Below are 19,701 nucleotides of genomic sequence, written 5' to 3' on the forward strand. Positions count from 1 at the left end.
AATGTTCAAACCTGAAGACTTGAGTGATGTCTAAGCCGAAAAATTTTACAGACTGCCAAGCAAATAAATAAATAAACACTTTATTTAGTAATTAATTTGTAGCATACATTTATAATACCTTTGATCAAGCAAAAACAAATCCCTGAAATATTGCAAGAAATTTGCACTAATTGCTTATTAAGAATAGAAGTGAATTGTATGACTCTTTATTGAACTAAAATTTTTTTGTGTTCCCTCATATGAGGAAAATACATGGATCAAAACAGTGACTTTGGCTCCTAAATTTTTTGTATGCCAATATTTCTCTATAAATTTCTATTCCTTGTTTGGCCAAAATTTAATTAAATTCGACAACAAATCTGAGCTAAACTATGTGGAGGAATTATAGGATGCTATCATCTGGTATGACTGCATTCTTGAGGACAACAACAATGCCTCCAGATATGATGTATCCAGATGCCTCTCTGTCACACTCTTGGACACCATCTTTGTTTACAATCTGCAATCATCAAAATAGAGCCAATCAAACTCAGATTACAAATATATCTGTTTATGATGCTCTGAATGTAATACTGCAATTGCTTGAGAATAAGTTTCTGATTTCTGGATTTACTTGTTATAGTCTGTTTCAGTATGTAGATGAAACATCTTATGAAAGCAAAATATTTGCAATTCATTCGCAAGAAGAATTTGCGAACTTGATAAGCTCGAACCGAATAAAAAGTCTGAATTTTTTTTCACCTTGACATTCTTTCCTATCCTTGCGTTCTTATCAATTATCGCATTCTGAACATGAGCCTTTTCACCAATTCCAACTGGGATTTCTGAGCGTTGCATCTTTGTCGTGTTCCAACTCACATCTGCCTGTTCAGCAATTGAAAAAGCGTTGATTGGTAGCAACAAAATATGAACTTGTGAATTTGTGTGAGAAGAATAATCTTTTTCATAAGGTCAAGAAAACATGGAATTATATGAAATAAGTTCTCGATCTGATGTATCCATACAAATAAGCACAACTATACTGTTTAATTTGTATCTTTTGAATCTTACAGAGGGCGCACCTCGTAGATGTCACTGCCCATAACCACAGATTTCTTGATCACTGCATCATCACCGACATATGTTCGCGTGCCAATCACAGAGTTACTGATCTTGCACCTCTACTCTTAACATAATCAAACATAGAAGGTTATAGCCTGGTTATTCGATCATAAACAACTATCTTACAAGTCTGTAACATGTGCATACAGATGTAACTCAATCATAAAACAAGCACAGATAATTATGATGATCTTGTCTTCATAATGGATCGCTGCAACTATACGAAACGAACACATGAATCAATCATACAGTTGTAGTGCTATAATTTGCTTTGAAGTCCTTGATGATGATAGAAGCTAGTCACCTACATTTAGGAGGCAACCATCACCAATAATGCTGTCCTTTATGACAGCATTGGATATTGTAGTTGGTGGCAGATAATTTGGCAATGTGTAGATTGCAGGATGCCTGCCATGGAAGCTGCAACCAAGACAAGCTTGTCAGCAGAACAAAAGAGAGAGATGAAACTAAAGCTGTTCTCTTGTTCTGTGAGCAGAAGAACTAACTTGGTGCTCATCGATCTAGTTATGCTCTCTATATTGACCTGGTAAAATGCTTCGATATTTCTGAGATCATTCCAATGTCCATCAAACATATAAGCATGAACCTGATCCATGAATAAGAGAATTATGTTACAGCAATGGAACAAATCAGTGAGCTGAAACAAGAAGGTACCAACCTTCATTCCCAAGGCAATTGCACCCTGTAATACTTCTGTTCCAAAATCATTTGCCTTTGGTAGCTGCTCCTGCAGAAGTTCGATCAAAATATCCCTTCTGATGACATATATCCCCATGTTCTCAGCATTCGAAACCGGGTATTTTGTAGAGGTTGTGACCTTAATCCGAAAAAACAATGATCACTTAGTTCGGCACATAGAAAGCCATTGACATATCTTGGTTTCTCTTATTCATAGAGCAATGAGCAGTCTCTTGCTCTGATGAAGGATGACAACTTACTGCTGCAGATGGACTGTGAACTGAAGCTGGTGCTAACATCAGACCATGAAACTGGTTTTTGCTGGTGTGCAGAAGGAAATCATGACTTGCATCGTAGTTTCGATCGTTGTTAGCCATCGCAATAGTTATATCTGCTCTGTTATCTCTGTGAGCCTCGATCAGTTTCCTGTAATCCATCTCGTAGAGATGGTGACCAGGGAGAACCAAGAAATCCTTCACCTGATGCTCTTCCAGCAGCCACAACCATCTCCTGACCGCATCAGCATTTCCCTACGATCACAAAAGGCAAACTCTGTGCATCAGTCTCGTTGCTCTCAACAACATCAAGAAGATGAAGTAGAAGATGAGGATGGTGCATGTTACAACAGACCTTAAACCAACTGAGGTCCTCAGCGCTCTGGTATGTAGTCAACACCTCCACAAAACCATCCTTCCCCAGCTTAACATCAGAATAAGCTCTCGATATGTGAGAATTTAGAGAGGTAGAGTTAAACTGAGTTAGAGCATACATCTTCGTGATGTCACTGTTGATGCAGTTGCTCACCACAAAGTCAATGATCCTGTAATGTGCAGACACGGGGATGGCAGACTTGGATCTTCTCTTGGTCAATGGGTACAGCTTTGTCCCTGGCTCATCATCACATATGATTGCCAACACACTCTGCCACAAACCTCCCTCATCGTGAGATCAACAGCAACACGAGGACGAAGAAGAGAGAAGAACTTGCCTGATTCAGAGGGGGGAACAGGGGCGAGTCCTTGTGGGATTGGCACAAGGTGGTGTCCATCGTATCCAAGAACACATGAGGCTGCCTCCATCGTTTTCTCTGGGTGTTCAGATCGGAGTGCTGCATGGAGACGGTGGTAGGCCTGCGAACCAGGGAGAACGAAGGGGCCAAACGCAGGATCACCATGGCAGAAGAGCTTGCCGTTTGCCTGCCTCTCTGCCATGGCGATCGATTTCGCCATATTATATCTTCAGCAGTTGGAGTAAAAAGAAGCCAGGGAATAAGTAGCTTTCCTTCTTCTTCATGCACACTGCTTGCTGTGGATTCTATCGGCTTTATTTCCTTTGTGGGGACATTTACGTGCAGGTGCTGTGCGTTTCTTTTTGTTCTTCTTGTGTGCATATTTCTTTTATCTGCTTCAAGAAAGATTGAGAAAACTCGAGTGGCTCGATCTACCTTTTACTGTGGTTCTCAACTTCTTCTTTTTGTTTTAGTTCTTTCAATCTATTTCCAGAACCATCTTTTCTTACTGTGAGAGCTGATGCTGCCATGAACAGATGGAATAATAGTTCAAAGCTGTGGAGACTCTGTTACTTTTGCTACATCATATGATGAGTGATTTCTCTACAAAAGAGCAAAAGAGCAAGTTTTTTTTAGAAAGATTTACCATAGATTTTTTTTTATTTTTGAAAATAGAGATGTGATTGATGAGTATAACTTAGTTCAAAAATTGGTCTAACAATAACAAAAAAAAGATCTTTTTTACATATTATTATCTTTACTGAAGTAAATCTTTCAAATACCAAAGTAAACATATAACATAATATACTTTTCTTTGTTAATATTTGTATTCTTTCACACCTAAAAAAAAGTGATTTATTATTTTCACCTCACAGACTGATTGAATCGGCCTGCGATGAGTGAATCAGTTTCATCAAAATATACTAAAATGCTAATAATAAAAAAATTTCCCAATATGTTGAAGTAAATATATTAATATCAAGATAAATACATAATTTTAATATTTTTATTTAACAAAATTTATATTTTTCAACATTAGATATTAGATTATCTTACTATCAATATGAAAACGCCGAACTAAATTAGCTAGTTAAGATTAAATCCCGTCTTCGTCGTTTATCTTTATCATTTATGCTCTACATTAATTCGTCTAAGATAAAATATTATAAGATAACACCTTAAAATATAAGAATGAATTACGATAATATGAATCAATAAATCAAGATAAAAAAACCAGCAGTTGCCTGAATCATTCTAAGGAGGTGAAAGGGAAGGGAAGAGATGGGCACCCTGAAAAGGCAGCATCAACCCAACACAGAGCACCCTCCCAAGAAGCAATCCTCTCACACTTTATGATGATTGTGATGACATGATGAAGGGTGGATTGGAGAGTTCAAGAAAGAGAAGAAAAAAAACCTCATCAACAAAGCTTGTGACTTCAGTTTGCAACAAAGCTTCCTCCCCCCACAGCAGTTCTGCACAGATGGAATGGAGTGGTTAACAAGATAAGCATGTCCTCACATGCACCCATATGTTTTAAGCTTTTGCCAACTTGTAAAAGTTGATTAATCTGAATCTTTTCTTGTTGTTGATAGGACAATGATACCTAAGCTCCTACAATCTTTTGAGATGGCTAAATCCAGTTCTTGGACCAGTCTGAGAATGCCCTCTGAGCCACTCATGTCACCAATCAAAGAGTACTAAAGAACAAAGAAAAACACAGCAAGCCATAATATCTCAATTATTTACAATATATCACATGCATATTTATCACTATTAAGTTCTCAAATCAAGAGTATTTAAATTTTTTATTTATAATATTCACTAAAATATGTTTAGGTTTCTCTTTGTTTCTCACTGCATCACTAATATTAGTTGTCCCAACTTATCACTTCTTAAGAGAACACATATATTTCTCCTTCATTTTATTTTGTAGTGGAGTTACACCTAGTTATTAATAAATTTTTTTATTCTTCTTAGGAATTTCATATATCCATCTCAACATTTGGTTTTTGTATATACATGAAAGGTAATATTTTCCTTTAAATATAGGGATATTATTCCTTTTTATTTGATGAAAAATAAGAAATCAAGTGATTGAATCACAAGGTGGGTTATATCTACATCAAGTTTAGTTGTTTTCTTTATATTTTGATTGAACTATATATATTCAACTCAAGTTATAATGAACTAAATTCTTAGAGTGATTTATATGTTTTCTTAAAATTATTTTTTTATTTTTTTTTATCGAAAAACTTATAGCAATGCTAGTAGACTTTTTTTTTATTGTGAAAGTAAATTTATTAGTTGGTAGATTATTTCATATATAAATTTTGTATATTTGAAAAAGGAATTTAGAGAATGGGGCTCATATGTTGGAATTGTGAGGGAATCACATAATAACATGAGAAATTTCTTCTAATGATATTGGATAAATAAACATTGTGTCTAAGAAAATAGAATAGCTAAATATTTTGTGGACAAACAACACTAAAAAATAGACTATGAAGGGAAAAAACTTATATAAACCCATATATAAATTTTAATGAAAATGAAAAACCTAGTGCAAATAAGTAATCATGTTTCTTTGATGATGTAGGGTGAGTAATACACCATCATTTTTATCATTAATTAAACCATAAATAAATATCAATGAAAATCTTTGAAGAAACTAGTGCAAATAAGTAATCATGGTTTTTTTTTTTAATGATGTAGGGTGAGTAATACACAAACATTTTTATCATTAAAGATGTAAGAATATTCATTCTAACATACACATGATAGCATAGTCAACACAAAAGAGATAACATAGACATCAGCCCAATATAAATCATTGATAGAATATTTCACTCACATCATAAAATATTATTTTTCTATTGAACTCATTATAAAAAAATCATTATGACACAATAATTGAGGTTAGGTTAGTTACTATTTTATTTAAATTTAAATTTTTGTTTTGTAACTAATTAGAGTGTCATATAGACAAAAATTCATCCAATCTCAATTTTTTTTTGTGTTAGTTGGTGTTTTATTGAGCATTTGAAGCATTTTGACTGTACCTAAAATTCTTGTGTATTTGAGCTCGAACTAAGTCAAGTTGATGCTAGATCATTGATATTTTTTACATTATTTTGATCATAAAATGATGACTTATATCGTAAAAATATCATCCTATTGACTTGCTAAATGAGCGTTCTGGTGAGAACGTTTTACTTTTCACCGATTGCGTCTTCACCACAACGAACAACAATTCATACTTGCTCGAGACATACTCTCTTATCGTACAGACAGATCCCCACTCGTATGATGATTCTTATAGAGATTTTCTTGAATTTCACTTAACAAATTTAAATATTAATCAAGATGATATATAGTCAATCTCCCAAATTACTCAACTAGTCCAATTAATGATAGCTCCAACTCCCAACAACCGATAGCCCCTCTAACACTTAGGATGAGATGTCTCGAATAGTGATGCTCGTTAGTCTGCAAGAAAAACTAAAATTTTGATTCAATTAACAGTAATTCTAAAGCTAGTTGGACATTATATACCAATAAGAACCCAATCATTAATCAAAGAGGACATTATATGCCAATTAAACTCCAAATGTTGCAATAGATAGGTTCTAATATAAAATTCGAAATTACAATTCGGTGAAATATTGGGTGTAAACAATCTCAAAGACAGTTCTACACTATGCTATTCCCTCTCACATGTAAGTTAAATTAGGCTTATATATTTTGGATTGTTTAAAAAAGAACTTTTTTATTTTTGACTTTTTTTATTTATTTTTTTATTTTTTTTCCACTAATTTTCTTAGTTTTCTTGTATCCCAAAATATCATTGACATGACAGATCCTTTGTATTTGACAGTTCATTAATCCCTCCCATAGACTTGTGGACCGATCGGTTCCATGCAAAAGAGTGAAAGTATTAAAGATAATTTTGGTTTTACGAGATACTTTCTTAAATTAATGTAAAATCAACAATAATAACATATCATTAAGGTTTTACGAGATACTTTCTTCAATTAATGGGCAGAGCCGGTCGACGAATGAACGGCTGAGATGTTATATTGGATAATGGAGGGCCCGATTTGTTCCGTATCATCCGCAAAATTCCTCGCCCCGAGTTTTGTCCCGATCCAAAATCTTGACCAGCTTTAAAACGAGTCACGGCGGAGTCGTGGGGGGTTGGCTTCGCTCGTCTTTGCTTGCTCTCTACTGCGCGATTTCGAGCGTCGACATGGAGAAGAGGGAGGATCTCAACTCCATCCTCCCATTCCTCCCCTTGTTCCTCCGATCTTCCACCCTCTTCTGGCCCTCTAAGGCCCTCGAAGCCCTCAAAGCCCTCGCCCTGGGCCCCGCTGTCAGCCGCGTCCGCTCCGGCGGGGTCCTCTTCGACGCCATCCTCGACCTCAGGGACTCCCTCGGCCTCTCCTCCTGGGAATTGACCCCACGTACCGCTTCTGGATACGCCCTCTTTTTTGATGAGGTCTTCTTCTTCCAAAGCCCCCTTTTTCTTCTCCTCCTCTGTCTTTGAGGGGCTCGGGTTTGACCAGTTTTAAGTAAAGAAGATCATAGGGGGCAGTTAGTATGCAGTTTACCTGCGAGAATAACCGAATTTTAGTATGTGAATTGACTTTCTTTTCTTTCCTTTCGTTTTGGCAGATGATGTCTGGGATGGATTCGAGGGTGTGGTTCGAAGAGGTCGTTCCGGGGATGGCTAGACTGTTGCTACGTTTACCTTCTCTCTTAGAAGCACATTATCTGAAGTCCGACGAAATGTTTGGTGAAGGAAAGGCTGGGCTTCGCTTCATGGGACCTCAAGAACCAGGCTTAGTGTTTCTTAATCAGGTGAAATTTTTTAAATGGTCAACCCAACGATTGAGTGTTCCATTTGGTTTTTACTCAGTCTTTCTTCTCCATTGTGTGTTTTTCCGTGCTGTTGAGCTAAATGGGATTGTTTGTTGTATATCTTACTCTCATTTTTGTATCTTGATACATATGGTATCCTGATTGATTTGGCGTTTCATGCCTCATCAGGAATTGATAGCCGCTCTGCTCTCTTGTGCAATGTTTTGCTTGTTTCCCACTAGTGATAGGGATGCGAGATGTCCTCCAATCATCAATTTCGATGTATTGTTTGCGTAAGTACTTTGTGCTGGCTCTCAGACTCATTCTTTATCCCTGGAGGTTTATGGTATTATATGATTATGCTATATTCTACTTGATTGGATGGCAAAATTTAGTTCTGCATATGTACGCATCTCTTCTTTAATGATCACTGAATGGATTCTGAAAGTCACGCACAGAAAACTATGTACATTTAGATTCTGACAGTTATTTTGAAATTTTGTAGTGACTTAGTCCCTACACTATATTTGTAAGTGCACTTAGACATTCATGGACCGTATTGTCCTGACTTTGTCATTTCAGTTTTATTCAAGCAAATGAAGTAAAGTCGCACTTGACATAATATCTCTTAGATAACAACTGGTGCAGGACAGATTTAATTTCAGTTAAACTTTCTTTCAAGCATTATGCTTTATGTGTATCTTTAGGTTTGCTCTGAAAAGAAAAGGTCTCATTAGCTAGTGGCCTATGAAGTTTCATTTCCTTGGCATAAGGCAAGCAACTTTTAGTTTTTAGTCATGTATGTATATGCTGACTCTCAATACTTGCTTTAATTAATAATTATAATTGTTAATCTGAAAATATCTTGCCACAAATGTATATTTACATTGTTATATGATCATTAGTAGCAACAATTATCTACCTACTAAATTTCTATTTATAATACAGATGAAAAACTTTGAAGACCAAAGTTGTAACTCTTATGTTTTGCCTTAGATTTTGTGATGCAGCATATGATGAAGCTGGACCCATCTGATAACAGCCTACAGTTTTAAGAATCCTGCACTACCTATATAACCAGCTTTATCACCGCAAAATTCATCAGTTGAAAGCCTATTCTCAATTGCATGGAAATTATTGTATCTCTGCTCATATGGCCATATAGCACCCATGGAACCATGAACCCATCATGTCCCGGTTCATGTGACTTTCTTGTCCTAGGTCATGATTGTATGTGACTCATATCTCTAGTAAAATCAATAAAAAGCTAAATATACAAGAAAATTCCTCAGTTTTAACATGAGGAGGAGGAGAAGAGGGAGCAAGAGGAGAGGGAAGAAAAACTAACCAAGTGCCACCCACCATTCTTTCTTGTTGTTGTTTGCATATCCACCATCAATGTTATGAGCCTCTGCTACAGGTGAGGGTATGGTGGGGAAGGAGAGACTCTCTCTCTCTCTCTCTCTCTCATATCTTTGGGATTTCAACGATGGCTTGGCTTTTCAAACCCAGCAGCTTAATTTTTTGAATTAGAGCTGTGACTAACACCTGCCTAATTAGATGTGGCCTGGCCCCATTTAAGGAGGCCACACTGATGCACAACAGGTACATGAATAAGTAACCCATAAATGGGTTATTAAAATATTTTAAATAAATCCTTAATAATTGTTTTCCTTTTACTTTTTATATGTAGTTTCATATAAAAATTATATGCTACATTTGCTCTTTGTTTGTCAATTATTTCTTACATAAGGCATATGAGTTGATTATCCTGAGTAAAGGAGTGGCGTATGATATATTATATCCATATATAATAAACAATCCCAAACAACTTAAAGTAGCATACCAACTAGGGTTACTCTTTTTACTATGTATCAAATAAATTATCGTACTGCATTTCCATACCCACAATCATGGCCTGACATGGCTAACAATTTTTAATCATCTCACTGTCGAAATTTACAGCGTGAGTCAACCTCACTGATGTTGAAATGCGATTTAGCATCATTCAGAGGTATAGATAAATAGGATGAAGGCACAGTTGACCTCTGAAACTTGCAGTTTTCTACCAGTAGCTAGGCAGTTTAATTGGCTTCAATCATTTGTCCATATTCCTAAGTATATTACAAGGAGATGATCCTCAAAACTGCTGATCTTCCATTCGCTCACCTTATAGTAAGCCTGACCTTGATGCTTATTTTAAGCGTGTTTGCAGCATATCTCATAGATGATTGCCTTTATAATACCTTACAATTGACAGTAACCATCATCTTATAGTGTTTATATTTGTTCTGTTGGTGAGTTATCCAATAACTTCGTGCTCCTGATTATGCGAAGTCCTCTTTTCCCCATCCTACTCTCTTGTGCAATCCCCATTGTTTGTATCTCCTTTTTTGATTTGATGATTTGACGTGTCCTTATCATATTGGATGTGATGTGAACTGTTTCACTTTTTTAGTTATTTAATTGCATATTTCTGCCATGTTGATATTGAAATGACTGAATATGTCAATTTTTTTAGTTCACTTAATCGTAATGGAAAACACTGTCAAGAACAGAAAGTAAGATGCCTTGTTCACTTCTTTGAGAGGATATGCTTAAGAATGCCCACTGGATATGTTTCCTTTGAGCGAAAAGTTCTTCCTCGGGAAAGCAGTGATCACGGCGTTACATATCCTACATCTGCTAACTGGAGTACATCTACTGTTCCTCTGTGCTCTTTTGAGGTAAAATTGTGCTGTGCATCTGAATTCTTGCATCAACAAAGCATGCTAATTTATAATGTGCATCTGAAATTCTCATCATATCTTTTTCTTTATAGGTCTTTTCCTCAGGCTTGATCGAAGATCAGCCACATGAAGCTATTGAAGTAGATTTTGCAAATGAGTATCTTGGAGGAGGTGCCCTTGAATGGGGCTGTGTGCAGGTTTTCCTTCTTGAACTTTTTGCATAAGTCATATTATCTGCCAAAGTCAGTCTAGTTGCTTCTTTTGATTCTGCTTGGTGGCAGTTACTATTTGCAATTTTATAGTCTGGTTGTTGGATAATCTAGTAATGCAATTAAAGCATGGATTTATGGCTATAAATAGGTGATAGCAGGTTTAAAGCTTATATAGATGCCTTACAATTATCATTAGTCTGATGTTGCTCAGAGAGATATATCCAAAACCAATTAGCATTTCCTTTATATATCTTTTAAATGACAATATGATGAGCCACATTGTATCATACAATTCAAGACTAGACACAATTTCGTGAGCTGCATCCTTTTGTTGTCAATGCTTTGAATTTTAGCCATTGATGAAATTTACTGTCAGCATATATCTTATACTTCAGAATGCAAAAGACTGTCCTTGAGGGATATCATTAAAATGAGCCTAAATGATGGAAATGCAAACAAGGCTAGCTTAGGTTCTCATTTTTAGCTAGGACCACAACTAGTTTATTTTTGTGGATAGAAGGCATGCCATTGGCAAGGTCCGAGCAAATCCTCCATCAGAGGAAAGTTGTTTATGGCATGGTGAAGATGATAACTGCAAAATGCATAGGAACATGGGCTTGTTGGTACGTGAAGTAGCTGATGTCGAAGTAATTAATAGACATATGGCTGATGTAGTTGGGGAAATTTTTTAAGGTTGAGTATGTTACTTCTTTAGTAAAGACGCTTTTGATTGTGTCTTTCTGTGCTTATAGAGGAAACTCTACCTTTAACCTTTCACAAATTTAGTGTTTATACTTTAAAACAAGGTTCGCTGTACCATATCATACCGACATTTTGACCCGGGCTTGGTACGGTATGGTACCGGTGTACTGGGCGGTACATCAGGGCGTACTGAGCGGTACACCCTGGTGTACCGAATAATTTTATACATTTTCATACTGTAGCAATGCTACAGTATAATACTATAGCACTGTAGCGGTACTGGACGGTCCGCGTACCGGTAATCTGTCGGACCAGTACGTACCGCCCGGTACGGGCGGTATGCTTCGGTATGGCAGACCTTACTTTAAAGTACATAGAGGTGCTACTATGTGAGACTTGTGATCTGCATTAAGTGGCTTGAATTATTCAAGTTTTAGGCTTCTGGCTATAGTTTTCACCAGGATAATGTTCAAATTTGAGCCAAACCCAAATTCATTGTGAGATTGTTGACCTTAGCTCATAAGGTAGGTTTGTTTATGTTACACCTCTATGGCCTGGGTGATTAGGACTTTAGTCATGGAAACAATATCCAAGCAAGGATGCATATAGTGACCCTCTATAGATGCCACATTGGCAGTAGCCTAATGCACTAAGTCATTCTTCTTTGTTTAATTTTTTGGGCATTTAATGATTTATAGCTTGCGTATAGTCCAATAAAAACCATCAAAAACTTATGAAATGCAAGATATTCCATATTCAGCTTTATCAGAATCCATGGAATACATTTTTGGTGTTGGTCTTCATATGTTTGTTAAGTCTATGTAGTTTTGATTTGGGTCATGCCAGATCTAGAGTTCTTCTTGTGAGTATAGCAATGTGTTGGAAAATTATCATTGAAATACAATTTTAGCCATTCTCTTGGGCCTTAGGCCATACTCTAGGCAGTAAATGAGGATCAATGTGCTTGACTATGCTCAACCACTCTTTATATGTGTCACACCCCAAGTGCATTTCTCACATAGAAATACTCAGAATGTGGCAACAAGCATGTATCCCAAGTGCATCTCTCATTTAGTATTTTATAGACCTTTATATTGTTTACAATTGTCTATTTTGATTTATCAGGGAAGGTCTCTTGCGTGCTTAACACGAAGGTTTGTGCAATATCAGAGTTAAATATGCTAACAGAGCAAGAGCAAGGCTCAGTTTTGTATAAGAAAATGTTGCAATTTGTATTGCCTCTCTAGATGATAGATTTTCATTAATCTATAACTTATTTTTCAAAAGAAACTGTATAATTTGATTGTATATAACTAGAAAAGGGGAGAAATTAGGTTTAAATAGTTTTTCTAAAATTTTCTAACATCATTTTATCATGTACCGAAATTCAGTGCATACTGGTGTATCAACACTCGGTACACCAATCTGGACTGGTGCTACACTGGTCCCCGCAATTACTGGTACAGCACCAGTACCTGAAATGACGGACCTTGGTATGAAAAGCCAAAAAACAAAGGTGAAAGGTGGTTCTTGAGTGTTGTAGCTTTTCTATTTTTGTAGCTATTGGTCTGAAATAAGTGCTTTATGGTAATAAATTTTTTCTTACTGTGGGTGCTTAAATAAATGATATATATGTTCATCTTGCCACTGGGCCATCCATCTGTGTAAACTGCAAAATATCTTTAAGAATCTAACGGCTGTCTCACTGCTTTGTCAAACAGGAAGAGATCCGATTCATGATAAATCCAGAACTAATTGTTGGCATGCTTTTCATGGCATGTATGGAAGATAATGAGGCTATTGAAATTATTGGTATTGAGAGGTTTTCCTGTTACATGGGGTAGGTACATTTGTGAAATGTATAGATTATCATGTTTGTGAGTTGCTTATGTACACTTAAACAAGAATAAAATTTACTATATACATACTTATTTACTTTGCTGAGTCCGAAATATTTTGTAGGAATGTTGCTATTTTGCATTTCTAGTGAAAACCATGCAATAGCTTACTTGGTTCTTTTTTTTTTTTTGCTTTTACAAATGTGATCTGATTAAAATCGATGAGTCAAGCTAAGTCAAGATGGTTACCTGAAGTGAAAGAAAGGCCATGCCATCAAGGCTACCTGAAGTAAGAGAAAGGCCATTTGATCGATGTGGAGGCATTATTGGTGAGAAATCCTGTAGCTTGAACAGACCTGTCATCAATCAGGGCAACAGCAGCTACGTGACTAGAAGCTGTAGGAAGCACTTAAGAAAGCAATATGCTCACCATGATCTATCCCGAATTTGATTGGCGAGAGTGTTGCACAAATAATAATAATAATAATAATAATAACGTGATTCAGCAATAACTTTGCAGCTACTTTTACCAATGCACCTGAATTTGACCAACATGTGTCATCTTGGACAATAATATACTATGTTCACCATTGAAGAAGTACTTGCTACATGTTAATTTCAGTATGCTAATGATTGATAAACCCACTTAATTTTCACAAGATTGATATCATAGATATTATTCAATTTATGATCAAAATTTGAGTTGTATTAATATTTTTTAGCCCTATTTTTGTTGTAGGCTGGATTAGGAGTGTCCTTAAGCCATTAGGAGTTGTGTCAAATGGTTCTAGATGTATCTTGAAATAGGATTATTGGGTTTCTGATATTTTCATAAAAAAACCTCTTCTCCCATTACTTATCTTAGTTCTTTTACATGTATATGACACATTTTAAGCCCTAAGGTTTAAATCTTCGTATTGGCTATTTTATAATTGTAATAATTTTGTTATAGTTCAGTAAATTCTGTCATTCTTTTTCTAATCCATTGTTGATTGGCCCATATTCTTCAGATTTGATAATATCTTTATGGGCGGTTTGTAGCCTATCATATTTGTTGATTTGTGCTTCTTTGTGTCTTGTAGTTTTTCCCAAAAGTTGGGTTGCCACATGCATATGTTGGTGATTGTTCATTGCCAGCTATGTTTGATGGAAATCTGATAGTTTTTAATGCATTGCAATCACTGTCAAAGAGGACGAAATTTAACCTGTGGTTGCATATGTACCTATTTGTTTATAATTTGGATATTCCAAAACGTATTGTTTTATTGTAACCTCTTAACCCTGCAAATTGTAGAGCCATAAATGCCAGACTAACTTTACAATATATATCTATGCTAGTGTCATGGTGTTCGTGCATTCTATATATTTATTATCTCATTTTCTTTGTTACTTGCATGAAACATATCACAGCTCTCCTGGGGATCTCCCTAATTCTTTGTCACTTGTCGTCTCTTTGCTTGATAGATATGGTTCCTCATTCCGATTTGTTGGTGACTACCCGGATAACAAACCATATGATTCAATAGGCAGACGGAAAACACGGATTGCTGCCATAGATGCTTTATGCAGTCCGAGAATGTGGCAATATGAAGTTGAAGGCCTTGTACGGTATGCTAACTTTTTCGTGGAATATATTCTTATGAATTATTTTTTCTCTATTTCAGAGATAAATCTCATTATCAATTTAGTAGTCTCCATGCTTTATTCTATTGCTGTTATCTTTTAGAACTTTCCTACCATCATAAACATATAGTTTTCAGAATCAACATTTGTTGCTTTGAGGTTACATCTCATATTTATTCATCTCCATAAGAAGATTTTTGCTATACCAACGGAAGAATAATGACGAGGAGTTAGTCAACTTGTTGCATCTCATAGCAATACAATTCCTCACTGGAAAGTGCTAGGCATAAGTGGCAGTTGTGTGTCGCTTAGTCCTGTAAGTGCCTAGGATCTTTCGTGTCAACATACAGTGAATGGTTAACAACTTAACATACATATGTTAGATCCTGATATACTCTGCTATACAAATTCTGGTGGTCTAGCAAATATGGTCTGGTAATCACAAGAAACCCATGATTGACTCCATCTAGATCTTGTACTCTGATGTCACTAAATTACAGACATATTGGGATCAATTCACTCGTATGACTTCTGTAACGACCAAGGTCTCACCTAAATTGCTTGTGGGAGTTACTATTTTGGGCACCTGGTCCTACAAATACTCAGCATCTTTACAAAGTGTATCAAATGTGCCACCAAACACACACCACTAGGTTCCTGGAAAATTTATACCTAGGTAACCAAGAACACCACTAAGACCTCTAGGTAACCAAGCCATGTCTGCTTAGGCTGGATTTCATGACGGCATCATCATAATATCTGCCTAGAATAACAAAAAGAAACAACAAACAATTATTTACTATTCAAATATCATAGTAATGACATCAACTTGAGTCTGTGTGAAGTTGTCATAGTAGATAATACCTACTGTATAATGCACTCTGAGATCTTATTAACTAGTACATCATAAGTATGAAGGAAAGTGAAGACGGATGCAGATTCCAATAAAAATCTTATTAACTAGTACATCATAACCAGGGTCCAGAGAAAAGCCTGAAATTGTTGTCCTTGCATTTGTTATTATTATTATGAATTCTATCCAGCAAACTAATTTAAATAGGAAAATATTGTGTGAAAAAACATAAGATTAGATCCTTAACCATGGTTTCCCTTGTTTTGTTCATTTCTTCTTTTCCTTCTTTATAATGCATGCGAAGGTTCAAACAGAATCTCTTACTCAAGAATCAAGTTTCTTGAATTTAGAGTGTCTGTATCTCAGACTAATTAATGTTATTTGTGATTCATTTCTGAGAAATCTGCATTAAGTATCAGGAAACATTAAGTTGCAGTGTTTTTGTTTTTCTGTAGAGTAACAAATGAAGGTGAAAGAAGTATGTCTCTTATAGTACATCCTGTTTAGTCCTTCCTGATAAATTTATTAAAGATGAGTTTATGATAATATTTGTTCGTCACTTATATTGGTTTATTATACCTTTTCTTATGCAATTATTTCTGTTGATTAGGGAGACAAACAAGGCATTCTGTGGATTCTTGGACCAGTCAGTGTACAAGCGTCGCCTAAAGGTTATTTCGAGACATTAGTTTATGCAAAAATGATATTCGTCTATCATTTACAGCAATGATGAATTTCCTAATGCAACCTGCTATATTTATCCCGCCAGAAATTTTAGCAAACAAAGATCCGGAGAAAACGCACATACTGTTTAATGTTCTCAACATAATTTATCTTTGCTGAAAGCCTGAAATGACATTGAATCAACCATACTGGGTTTCACAAAATCTGCATAATCTCAGTATCTTTGGGGCCAAAAACGTTTGTTGTTTTCCTGTACCTTCTATGTTTTTCCTTGTTGAAGTTTTTCTCTGAAGTTGAGTTCTGACTCCTTAAAGTGTTTTAATGTTCTTACATTGAAATTTCATTTTTTTTCCTTCTGTACATGCTGGAACCCTTTGCTATTCTTCATTATTGCTTTTGCATATTTGTCAGTGGTATGCAAATAGTTCTAACCAAGAGAACAGCACTGGGATTTCTGAAAATGAAAATAGAAGTGAGGTTGAAGGAAATAGTGACAGTGAAAGCTCCCAAGTGATGGACTTACAGGATAATGTTGGGATTGCAACTGGAAACTGGGGATGTGGAGTTTTTGGCGGTGATCCTGAAATAAAGAGTATAATCCAGTGGCTTGCTGCATCACAGGTACTTTCCACTAGTGGTTGGAGTTTTTCCCCTTTGAAATTACATAGCTTGGGAAACTTGATAAATGTGTATATCTCAATTCTGTAACAGCTTATAAAATGTGACCTAGTGTAAACATGGAGCTGCTTGCACTGCATTTTGCCACATAGAACTGCAAATTTGTGATATGCTGACTTTAACTTGACATCCTTGGCCATCTTTTTTTGTGCTGTCTTGACTAGAGAAATCTCAGAATGTATTAAAATGTTTTGTAGAAACATTCTAATGTTTATTAGATAAATCCAGGGATTACCATAGTCATGGTTTTATCTGTAGATCTATCTGGTCATATTGTATCGGATGTACATTTTGTGAATGCTATAATATTTTCTTCATATCACTTTATTTTAACCTTTTAAATTTTAATTCATTTCCCTGATGCAGGCATTAAGACCCTTCATTCATTATTACACATTTGGTGAAGCAGCTTTGCAAAGATTAGAAGAGGTAATTTAAGTCTAAAGGCAACTCTTGATGTCTGAATGGACAAAAAGAGAGCCACTATATTTCATACTGCCTCTTTTTGTCAGAATTCTAATCTTCGAGGGTGACTATGTGTCGACCACTGGAACAGGTGAGACAATGGATCTTGTTGCATGGATGGACGGTTGGTGACTTGTGGAACATGCTAGTTGAATACTCTGACCAAAGGTTGAACCGCAAAACTCATGTTGGATTCTTTGCCTGGCTCCTACCTTGTAATAAACCCAGTGATGTGCCACACACGTCTGAAGAGTGAGTTCTTCAAGATGCTATTCAAAAATGGTTTTTTTCTTTCTCCAAATTAGTATTTTTTTTTCAAAGATAACCTCTGCAATGGTTTCATTTGATTTATTGCAGTTTCACTTTGTCCCATTTAATTAAGACTGGTTTCATCTAGGTTGAGTTGAGCACCCAATGATATTGGTTTGGCTCAGTCTTTTGGCAATGATCAAGCCAGATGAATGAGCCAGATTTACAAACCTTCCATATTTAGTAACTTGGTGTCACAGAGAGCATTAGTTGTAGATTGTCTCCATGCCTCTGGTTAAATGCCTTGCTGCATCAGATTAAACTGCGCCTATTAGACAAATTCTTGATGTCATTTTGCTTGAAACGAACCACTTGTGCCATGTATACTTCACTTACCTACCCCTGAGGGAATCAGTTTCATTCATGCTTAACAATGTCATGCATTTTTCACATTGGTATCTTGAATGATCACTTTCCGTGCATCGTTCTTGTCTTTGATCTTTTGAGAGCTTGCTCAGTGGGATCAATAATAGTAGTAGTCCGAGATTAACTTCATATACTTTGATTTGGTATATTGAGTGGCTTCAACTTCATTGTAGTTCCCATCCTGTTGATATGATGGAGGTTGTTATAAAAAAGATGAATCTGATCACTTTGGTCGCAAAAGAGCAACTTTATCGTTACACTAATTTGGTTGAGAATGTTCATCAACAATGTATTGCTGCTGTGAGTTTGCCACAATACATCCACACACCTCACATCCTTACATGGGTTGCTTATTCAAATTTCTTCATTCATTGCAGCTCCTCCTCCATATGACAAAAAGAGAAGTCAACTTCATCTTCTGATTTCTGCTGCTTGTGTCTCCAATTGCTGTTTTGGTTGAAACAAGTCATGGTGGGATTCAGCTATGCGCAGCAAAATGACACCAGAATATGTAGGCAAGTACAAGCCAATTTAACTATAAATGCAATAGTATTCTTTAAGATGATGACAGCATATTTGTATCTTCTCTTAATAATGGGGACTTGATGAGAACATCAACATACAACAACAACATTATGGCAGACAATTCGCATCAACATTGTTGGAAATCTGCCACCTAACTTGGCTTTCTGCCTCTTAATTGCTCTAAGGGTTACTTGAAAGAGTCCAGCCAACAAGGAACTTGAGAAGTTTTAACTCAATTGCTCTAAGGGTTACTTTCTTATCACTCTCACAAGAGGTGTAATCATACCAGCACTAACTTAGCACTAAGTTAAACATGCAAGCTCAATTGGCAAACACTTTAACAGTATATATATATATATATATATATATATATATATATATATATATATATATATATATATATATATATATATATATATATATATATATATATATATATATATATATATATAATCTTAGCATTAATATCAACATGAATACTGTTTGGGGAGTATTTCATATTTGATGAGATATCATTTTTTCTTTTACTAAGAGATCTTGACTTTGTTCTAGTTCTACGTTTACAATTCTTTTTTATTTCAAACAACATAAGAGGATATATACATCTTTTATAAGTATCTTCTAAGATCAATCATACTTCTCTTCTAGTCTTAGCTTTAGAGATCCATGAAATAATGCTTTTATCTAGCAATAATTGAGTGATAAGCTTCATTGCTCTTTTATCTTATTCTATATTAAAAATGAACTATTCTTTCGGTTCTTTGGAGAGTACTATAAGATCTCTGTCATCTATCATATCTTTAAAATCATCAAAGATAATTTTTTTTAAGCCTTCCGATCTGAGAAAAGTTCTCATCATGGTTTTCCATCTTCATTAATCTTTTTCATCAAATCTTGATAATAACGGAATCCAAAATAACTTATAATAGTATATTTCTATACTTTTAATCTTTTTTAATCTTTTATTTTTAAATGATCAAACTTTCAATCTACCTATCTTTGTCTATCAATTAATTGGTGTCCTAGTGATCTATTCCATCGATCATCT

The 19,701-nt window shown here is 35.5% G+C and overlaps 2 protein-coding genes across 8 annotated transcripts; one reads left to right on the forward strand and one right to left on the reverse strand.

Moving 5' to 3' along the window:
• Nucleotides 1–151: 151 nt before the first annotated feature.
• On the reverse strand, nt 152–4,369 carry LOC135633542 (inactive glucose-1-phosphate adenylyltransferase small subunit 2, chloroplastic-like). Of its 6 annotated transcripts, XM_065143104.1 has the most exons (11): nt 4,226–4,369; nt 2,789–3,412; nt 2,605–2,721; nt 2,431–2,499; nt 2,061–2,330; nt 1,781–1,939; nt 1,608–1,708; nt 1,410–1,521; nt 1,062–1,160; nt 742–864; nt 152–499 (listed from the first exon to the last, which is right to left on the reverse strand). In XM_065143104.1, exons 2-11 carry the CDS (start codon nt 3,188–3,190, stop codon nt 383–385), a joined length of 1,569 nt encoding a protein of 522 aa, XP_064999176.1. In that variant the 5' UTR covers nt 3,191–3,412; nt 4,226–4,369; the 3' UTR covers nt 152–382. The 6 variants fall into 6 exon arrangements, 3 of the variants coding, with proteins under 3 accessions (XP_064999176.1, XP_064999175.1, XP_064999177.1); XM_065143103.1 differs by having other exon boundaries at nt 2,431–2,721; XR_010495050.1 differs by lacking the exon at nt 152–499 and having other exon boundaries at nt 1,062–1,165; nt 2,431–2,721.
• A 2,612-nt stretch (nt 4,370–6,981) lies between these two features.
• LOC135634184 (poly(ADP-ribose) glycohydrolase 1-like) lies at nt 6,982–18,808 on the forward strand. 2 transcript variants are annotated; one of them, XM_065144473.1, is made up of 12 exons: nt 6,982–7,307; nt 7,484–7,669; nt 7,859–7,962; nt 10,191–10,395; nt 10,491–10,595; nt 13,034–13,152; nt 14,615–14,758; nt 16,237–16,297; nt 16,722–16,931; nt 17,355–17,417; nt 17,545–17,735; nt 18,506–18,808. In XM_065144473.1, the coding sequence occupies exons 1-11, from the start codon at nt 7,059–7,061 to the stop codon at nt 17,707–17,709; spliced, it is 1,611 nt and encodes a 536-aa protein (XP_065000545.1). In that variant the 5' UTR covers nt 6,982–7,058; the 3' UTR covers nt 17,710–17,735; nt 18,506–18,808. The 2 variants fall into 2 exon arrangements, with proteins under 2 accessions (XP_065000545.1, XP_065000544.1); XM_065144472.1 differs by having other exon boundaries at nt 17,545–17,705; nt 18,506–18,759.
• Nucleotides 18,809–19,701: the final 893 nt, after the last annotated feature.

This window comes from Musa acuminata, chromosome BXJ3-3 (assembly GCF_036884655.1).
Source record: "Musa acuminata AAA Group cultivar baxijiao chromosome BXJ3-3, Cavendish_Baxijiao_AAA, whole genome shotgun sequence".
Taxonomy (NCBI): domain Eukaryota; kingdom Viridiplantae; phylum Streptophyta; class Magnoliopsida; order Zingiberales; family Musaceae; genus Musa; species Musa acuminata.